The sequence below is a fragment of the Onthophagus taurus genome, chromosome 7 (genome assembly GCF_036711975.1).
Source record: "Onthophagus taurus isolate NC chromosome 7, IU_Otau_3.0, whole genome shotgun sequence".
In the NCBI taxonomy this organism is placed as follows: Eukaryota; Metazoa; Arthropoda; class Insecta; order Coleoptera; family Scarabaeidae; genus Onthophagus; species Onthophagus taurus.
In genome coordinates, this window is record NC_091972.1 from 39,936,325 (window position 1) to 39,945,951 (window position 9,627).

Sequence of the window (9,627 nt, forward strand, 5' to 3'; positions counted from 1 at the left end):
TTAAAATTGGTGTCTGCGTTCTATCTATAATACATATTTTAAGCCGTTTTTTTGTAATCAATAAGCGTTTTAAAAATGTATTAACCCACCCTGTGTACAAAAAAAATTATTAACGATTAAAAAGCTCGTAAAAGCTGTTAAATTCATAAACCAGATATAAACACACATCATCATTTAACTTTATATATATATTTTTTTTTTCGGGTTTCTTTGTAATTTCTTATTTTTGCAGTTGAAGTTAGAGAAGAAGAAGACCAAGATTTTGTTGTTGTCACGAATGTAGATAGTAAAAATGGCCAGGTAAAAATATGAGTGGTTGTTGAGTTTTCATTTTTTTTAACTAAACCCTCTAACATTCAATTAAAAAAAATAACAATAAAATCGTGTTTTAAATGAGATAGTTCTGCATTAATTGGCCGGCATCCAGTTTCAGTAAATTTACGATGTTGCATAGATCCAAATCTATTATAATTACACGCGTTAATGCACTCGTGTTTGAATTTCCTTTTGTATTCCTAAATTTCCCATCTCTTTCTGATCATATCGCCCATCTTATTCCTTCAATTTATCGTTTAATCTACCTTGTGCCATCGTGAACACAACAGAAATCCATTTGGACTGGGTTAATACTAACTCAAAAATACTTGTTACTTTGGAGTCGCGCCAAAAAGTTCTCTTTTAAAAGAACATTTGCTTCGCATCCTCGGCCCATTACAATGTGACAATGACTAATTACCGTTTGAATTAAGCCGTTTAAATCATTTAAATAAAATAACATTGTTTTTTGTTACTTTTACTAAAATATAATGAGTACAAGAATGAGCGTAATAACAAATTTATATTTGAATAACCTAATCTTAGAGATCATTCGGATTCTATTTGTAAACAAGTTCACCCAACTTTAGTGTGCTTAGAACCGTTATTTTGGGGGTTTTACAACTTTATTTTGTCCTCGGCGATTTGTTGTGGATTGCAAACGTATAAACACGCCATTAATTTTATAAGGAACAGAAATGATGTTTCTTTAAACTTGAAATTTATGAATCTAAAAATGATTTTTTTATTTTTAGGTACCCCAACAGTTGACAGATCCCCAACCCCAACAATAATCCTCCTTCCATTCGGTAGAATGTTAGTAATCGACGGAAACGTAATAAGAAGAATCCAAACCGAAGAAGACGGCATCGATTTCATGGAATTGAGCGCAAATTTAATTCGCGCCCATCAAAGAAGATACGCGAGCACTCCTAGTATATTAGATTCGGATACAACCAGTAAAGGATTATCTCCGATCTCTTTAGGATACTCACCCCCATCTTATGAAGATATTTTCGGCGACAAAACCCTCGATTTACCACCGTCTTACAGCGAATTATCGCTTTTGTTCAAACAACGCCAGATACAAATGGGCGAATTAACCGAGTTGAGAAGTTTTCAAAGTACGGCCGTTAACAATAATAACAATAATAGTAACCGATTGGTTGAAGTACAAGAAACAAATTTAACTGAAATTGTCGTAGAAGAAACACCGATAAATAATAACGATGGTAACGAAAGTGTTGAAGGTGTTGTTGATATTTCAGTGCCTTGTGAATCATATCCTCAAGATTTTTCAATCGGAAATTGTAGGTATTGTATCATGAGTTTGGACAACGAACGTAGAGCGAAGATAAAGTGTTATTGCCGCGATGAACCGGAAATAAACGACGGACCTTGTTCTTCCGCGGACGCCGTTAGAGATTTTGATAAAGTGAAAAAAGACGAAACAAGCGATATGAAAGAGAGTAGATTGTAGTATGTTTAATAAAATTAAATTTAATTTCAATATGCCATATTTCTCTGTCAATTAGACGTTGAGCACAATAACGAATAGTCTTATTAAACCTCGAGGAAAAGAAAAAAAAATCATGTAAGAATATAAAAGATATAAAATAAAAGATAATGTTCGTGTAAATAATAGTTTTTAAATCGAAACGAATACGCCAAAGAATTTATTGAAATAAAATACAAGAAATTGTAAATAAGGAAATGTAAAAACGAAATTTTAGCTAAAAAAAATTGTGAACATCGATGCTTATAAATTTGTTTTTAAAATTGTTTAAATCTTGTTGGTTATTGCAAATGAAAAAATTAAATAAATAAATGAAACACGTTAATTATTTCTTCCTAATAAAGTGATTTTGTCTTTAATTGGTGTATTTTTTGTACAATCTTAAGATGCAATATACAAAAATATATTTCCCTACAAACCAGGGGGTACCTACTTACATTGTCCCACATAAAATGCAACATGTGTGAATGTTTTTAGTTCTAGATCTAGTGTTAGTTCTAGTTTTACACTGGGACTATCACTACAACTACCACAAGACCTAGAACTAGAATCATTCGGGTTTAGCCGTCTTGAGAGACGTGCGGCTAAACCCGAATGTTTCTAGTTCTAATAGGTCTAATATTAGTTTTAGTGATTGTGGTAGGTAGAGCTAGTTAGCATAAGATATCACTATGTTACATATTTGTTTGCAACATGCCATTATAATTTGACATCACAGTAAAACCTCGATATAACGGATCAATACGGGGAATGCACTATCCGTTATACCTCAATAAAAATATACAACACTCTAGCGCGGAATAACAAATAAAACTAGACTAACACTAGCACTAGAACTAACACTAGACCTAGAACTAGAAACATTCCGTTTAGCTATACCTCCCTTAATGCGGCTGGTAGGTGGTATCTAGTTAGCATAAAATATCATTATGTTGCATATTTGTATTGAACTAAAACTAGAACAAACACTAGACCTAGAACTAGAAAGTATCGGGTTTAGCCGTGCGTCTGAAGACCCGTTCTAGTTTTACACTAGCACTGTTACTACGTAGAACTAACACTATACTCACTATAATCATTCGGCTTTAGCCGTCTTTAGAGACATGCGGCTAAACCCAAATGATTCTAGTTCTAGATTTAGTGTTAGTTCTAGTTTTAACTGTTATTCAGCGTTAGATTCAGGGGCGACGCCAGAGATTTGGCCTCTACAGACGAAAATGGATTTGGCCGTCCTTCCCTAAATAAAAATTTAAAAAAAGTGTCCTTTCAAAAATGTTTGGCGATAATTGACAAATAAAAACTCCTTGAGCACGATGAAAATGCACTTTGATTTATTTCTATTTGTTTATTGAACGAGTTGCAAATTGCAAACTAGCAAATACAAATTTGTTAAAATTCTCGCCTTTTTGGATTTTCAAAGCGATATAAAGATTTGGATACATAACAATTAAGTTGTTGTTTAAAATATATTTCAAAAGTTTTGAAACAATACTCAACTCTTCCGCCAGCTGTATGCCGTCGATGTATTTTTTATTGTTATGTGTAAGAGTAATCTCCAAATTCATACTTTGCTTTATGACGTCCTCTTTTTCCCAATTTCTTAGGTCGGCAAGATTGTGCAAAAATCCGAATGTATGTTGAAACGTTCCTCTAATGAATGAATCGCTATATTAGGTAAATTAAAATATACATCAACTTAAAATTTTTATGACGGATCTTGTATTGGGTTGTCAAAAGTTTCATTGTTGAAAATGCGTTCGGCATGTTAATCTGATTTCTGTAAAGTTTGGTTGTACGTTTATTGAATTTGCAGAATTTGAAGTTCAGACGCTATAACTAACAATTTTTGATACTCTCCGTCACTTCTTAGTTTTTTTAGATTATGTGCAAGCTGTTGAATTGTTTCAACTGCTGCACAAACCGTGCACTTTGGGCATTGTAGTAGAAGATTTACTCTGTTAACATCTAAAAGTACATTGCATACATTGCTATTTATATCAAATTATTGTAATGCATATGGCCTGATAATTTAACTTCTCTAATATTCTTCTACAGTACCAAAAAGTGACGGGACAAACATCTAACGGGCCTCATCGCATTTATCCTACTTTACCATCTCGTAGAACATACAGGTTTTAATGTTAAATTAATCAGATGTTTGCAATAATAGACCATCTATAAGTGGATGCAGAAAAAAAATTATACAAGCTTTGTATTATTCCAAAAAAATTGAGCATTTCATATTATAATACAAATATTTCATATTTGATTCAGCAGCATCATTTAAAACAAGATTAATAGAATGACAGGAGCAAAGAAAAAATAACGCTTTCGGATTTATATTTGAAATATGTTTTGTAGTCCGTTATTTTTACCTTTCATATTGGCTCCACTGTCGTAGCCCTGTCCTCTTCAGTTGTAAATGTCTAAACCTAGTACTTTTATTGTGTCTAAAAATATAAATGCCAGATCGACTCCTGTAGTGTCAGTTACTTCAATAAAATCAATAACATGTTCTTCCATCAAATAGGTATTCTTTGATTCGGTGTTAACAAATCGAATTATTAATGTAAGTAAAATTCGGCTTTTTTGCCATTTCTATAATTTTCTTTCTAGTCACTTGTGCCAATAAACCTACTAACTCATTTTGTATGTTTTTACTAAGAAAATGGACCTGTGTCTCTCAACATCTTACGTTATACCTCGAAGGTTCATAAGGATTGGATCATATAAATCTAGACATTCAATGTTTCAAAAGCACTCCGTTATTTTTTTCAAAGAGTATATCAGATTTTCCTCTAAATGACAAATTTAATTCAGTTAGTGTAAGAATAACTTCTGATAGTCGTGATTAATATGAGTTTTTCATGCCTGAGAGAAACGTGGTTTCGGCCGCCCCTAATTTTGGCCGCTACAGGCGGCTGCCTGTTTCGCCTGTACGTAGCACCGTCACACAGTGGTCCGAAAACACTCAAAACCCGATCGAAAATCAATTAAAAAAAAAATTTTATAGTGTTGTTTTTTTAAATGTTACATATATTTTAACTATTAATAGACTCTTAGTGAAGTTTATGAAGTCTTTGATGTTTTATAATAGCTACTGCGCGAAATAAATTGCTATTACAATTACCTTATTTTGTATAAGGAAATTTTTTAGAAAACAACACAACTTTAGAAAACAAAAAAGATGGTATATCACTACTTGAAAATATTGTGTCGTTGGTTTCTTATAAAGTACAGAAAGGTCTTCATTTTACGCCTTTCCAAATTTCAAAAGATGTTTGTTGAAAAAAATTACAACCATTTCTATTGACGTCAATAAATACTTATATTTTTTCACCATTCAATCTTTTAAATTAAATATCTTGCGAGCGAACAAAATCGAACAATTGTAGCTAACATTTTTTTATTGCTGAAGGTATGGTGTACATAGCATAAGAAAGAAATCTTGCGCCAACGTGCGCCTTAACCAAAAATTGGCAGTCAAAGATTACTTAACACATAATTGTGGATCTTATTTATCAAGAAGCAAAAAACAAACAAGTACGCAGATTTAGAGAGTGTCACACAAGAAAATGTGGTAGACTTCAAACAAATGAAGATTTATTTAAAAGACTATTACTGAGCTCCGATCCATTTATTAGTAACTTTTATAAAGAATGTTCAGAAAGATATAAAAATATGAATGAAGACATGAAAAATTTACTTATACTGGACAAATCTCTAGAAGAAAAGGAAGGTAAAGAAGAAGATGATGATGATGAAGAAAGTGAAGAAGAAGACAATAATGATGAAGAAGTAAATATAGAGGAACAAGATCTAGAAAATGAAGAAGACTCACACAAATTGAGATAAATTTTGTTATGTTGGTGAATATAACAAAATATTTTATATTATCTCGAATAATTTGAAATGTATGTGGACTATCTCAGTATCATGGGAAAATTCTACTATAAGTAGGCTGCAAACTTACGTATTATGGTCTCCAATATCACTTCAAATTAAGAGCGATGAGTTTATTCTCGAATAGTTCTTAAAACATTTTTAGTAAAAGCTAAGTAAAATTGAGCTATCTAACCAACTAATTCTGCCAATTAATTTTGCCACATTTTTATCAAATTCCATTTCTGATAGGGTAAAAAAATATGGGGCGTTCCATTTAAAATTTTCGACTTTCTTACCATTGAATATGGAGATACTTTAATACAACAAATGACAATCTGTTTGACAACATCTCAAGAGTAATCGTGCCAATTTAGAGCTTTTTTGAATGAACGTTGGCTGAGATATAAGGTTTTAAAGAGCATAAAGTAATTTGCCAAAGAAAAACTTAAAAACAAAATAACTCGAAAACGAAAAATGGTAGGTACCAATAACTTTTATCAAAGTCAACTTATTTTGTCGAATATAATTAAAAGGTGCATTAAAAACTATAGCATTCCATTTAAAATAACGAAGTTGTGGTCTACATCCGGTAGATCGGAAGTGGCGGCCATCTTGAAAGTATTTTAGATCGAAAGCTTCGAATGAACAATCCATGTTGTCAAAATTTCAAACCGCTACGAATAGTGGTACCTAAAAAAGTTCTAACGAACCAGTTACGTGAGACATCCGGTATAGGTCCTCTATAAAACAATTTAGATAGGAATTTGGGATCACGTAATTACACAAAAAAATGTGAAGTAATATACGTCTAATGTTTTGCACAAAATTTTATAGTAATATTCTTCTTTAAAGTCCTAATTTATATGAAAAGAAAATGAGTATGAATTTAAATAAAGTACTGCTTGCGTAGTACTACTTCCGGTTGACAAATTTAATTCAAATTTTGACACAACATTACCCTTTTGGTCTTATAATCATATGCCAAGTTTCATAAAGTTAGCTAATTGCTAACACAAAAATAATATTTTCGATCGGGTTTTCTTACCGCTCGGACCACTGTGCGTCACTGGTTAGATTATGGTATATTTTTATTGAACGAAAAGTAGAACTAACACTAGACCTAGAACCAGAAACATTCGGGTTTAGCCGTGTGTCTCTTAAGACGGAAACTCGAAAAGTTATCATAAGGACGTCACCAAACCCGAAATTTTCTAGTTCTAGGGTTAGTTCTAGTTTTAATTATTATGCAGCGCTAGACAAAGATCTAGAATCATTCGGGTTTAGCCGTCTTAAGAGACGACTAACCATAGCTGATAAATTCCAAACGTGCTTTTACCTTTCAGGGTTCTATCTTTGAACTTCAAAACTCCGCTTGTAAATGCTTATTTAGTTTAATCAAATGTGTTGAAAATATTCTAATAATTTTTGTTATTATTAGCAATGACTCTGATGTTATCTGCTACTCTTGTTGCAACTTTGTTGAAGTAAGCTCAAAACAGTTGTAATGGTCAAAAAAACATAGTTTCTTAATCCAGGTTCGTATTTTCGTTTGAATCAAAAATTGGCTGCCTAAAGATCATGGTTTGAGACTACAAATATAGTATAGGTCTAGCTTTTTGAAATCAAATTCACATATTAGAAATTTGCTTGGCTTATGTGGATATATAATGCTGATATATATGCTGTATATGTAAATGCTGCCTCAATATTTTAAAAAACAACTAGCTTTTTCTTCTAGGCACTCTTTATTTGCCTTAATACAATTTTGTCTAAGGGTTGAAGTTCATCAATTGAGTGGAAAATTTGAATAATTCGATTTATGCTGCATTCTAAGGCTGATATGATTCGCGTGCGTATCAAAGAGTAATGGTTCTTTCTGATGTGGAATGTCTTAAATATGTTGAATTTTCAAAGTTTAGAAATATGTGGAATAAACAATCTTAATACTGTCTATCTTATTGTAATGTCTATCAAAGTTATCGCACTAAAGTATGTGATATCTATTAAATATTGAGTACAACCTGGCTTTTGGCATTTTTTACAAACTTTTCGTACAGGTCCTCTCTGAGACATATCAAAAACAGTTTCTTTTCTGCTTGATTCTGGCGAAATTGTCACGTTCTTCTTGAGGGCGTATTGACAGATTTTCAACAATAGCTAGTACTGGGCGTCCCAACATGCTTTCAATTTGACTATGTAATGGATAATTTCGCCAGATTTATACATTTCGTTAACTATTCTCAATTTTAGGCATGACTAATGGTTTACCCAACTGTTACTGTACAGCAACTGATGTCTTCAAGTGTGAATTATTTTCCCCACAAATCACAAATGTTGTAAATGTACCCACATTTACAATGTTAGAAAAAAAGCAAAGGCTAAGAAGCTTGGTTAAAACTGTAAATAAATAACGAAATAAATAAAAAATAAATATGAAATTAAATAATTAAGAAAAAATTATGCTTACTTTCTTATATACAGGGTGTCACACAAAAAACGCCCCAAGCTGTAACTCTGTCATTTATATTCCGATTTTCATGACCGAGGCATCAAATGACATGGTTTGATGAATACTATGGTTCATGCTACAAATAAATTTGTTTCAAGGCCATCTTCAATTTTAAGCGATTATTAACTTTTGTTTTTCAAATTGCTCTATATATTTTTCTTCACGTCATTAGATAGAAATTGTTTTTCTGAATCCACTGATGTGCAATACGTTCACTTTGAATATAATTTTAGTAGAAAAAAAACACCTGTATATACAGGTTGTCGCACAAGAACGCCGTAAGCTGTAACTGTGTCATTTAACTTCCGATTTTTATGAACGAGGTATCAAATGAAATGGTTTGATGAATGCTATGATTCATGCTACAAATAAACTTTTTCCAACGCCATCTTCGATTTCAAGCGATTATCAACTTTTGATTTTCAAATTGCTCGGTATGTTTTTCTTCACGTTATGGGATAGAAATTTTTTTCTGAGCCCAATGATGTACAAGGGTGTCTTTTCTCTACTAAAATTATATTCAAAATGGATGTATTGTACATCAGTGGATTCAGAAAAACAGTGTCTATCCAATGACGTAAAGAAAAATATATAGAGCAATTTGAAAAGCAAAAGTTAATAATCGCTTAAAATTGAAGACGGCCTTGGAAAAAATTTATTTGTAGCATGAATCATAGTATTCATGAAACCATTTCATTTGATAACCCGCTCATGAAAATCGGAATGTAAATGACAGAGTTACAACTTGGGGCGTTTTTTGTGTGACACCCTGTATTATTATTGCTGTAGCCACTATTTCAGTATATGTTGGAAGTTCTTCTTCTCTGTTGTCTGATGAGTTCAAATCCATCTTGTCCGTATTTTGGCTTACACTATCAGCACTCGTTCCTCTTTGTCTTTGAATGTTGGTGTCCAATGTCCAATTCCTATTTAGATTCTGGTAGAATTTTCTACCGTCCGACTATATTCTTACTTTCTTAATTCCTTCACTTCACCGTAAATGGCCTCTCTTTTTCCGTCTATGAGTTGTTTACTTTTTCTCTCTTTCGTGTTCCTTCTTCCGTTTGTTTAGTTTTACGCATTTTTCATCAAATCAGTCCCTTGAACTGTTCGCTGTTTTTTTCTCTATTTCCTAGCTCCGATTTATGTTCTCTTTATACGCTGTATTTCCGCTGCAATCTTTGAGGTTCTGTAGATTCAATGTCTCGTGTTTTTGTCTTGTTGTCCTTTTAATATTCATAATTCTTGCTCTGACCTTACTCACTACCAGCTAGTGATCAGAGTCGGCGTTAGCACCTTACTAGTTCTTCTACTACTCATACTACTTTTCGCATCTATTATGTCAGTTTCGTGTCTTACGTCAATAATGAAGTGATCTATCGTGTTAACCATCTGGCTATCT

The 9,627-nt window shown here is 32.3% G+C and overlaps 1 protein-coding gene across 1 annotated transcript in view; it reads left to right on the top strand.

Moving 5' to 3' along the window:
- The window catches only part of LOC111418534 (uncharacterized), a 46,376-nt gene extending 44,490 nt beyond the window's left edge, over nucleotides 1-1,886 (top strand). The window contains exon 3 of the mRNA XM_023051078.2: nucleotides 1,071-1,886. Within this exon, the coding sequence (XP_022906846.1) occupies nucleotides 1,071-1,795 (725 nt within the window). The 3' untranslated portion in view covers nucleotides 1,796-1,886. The remainder of the gene's footprint in view (nucleotides 1-1,070) is intronic.
- The last annotated feature ends 7,741 nt before the right edge of the window (nucleotides 1,887-9,627 follow it).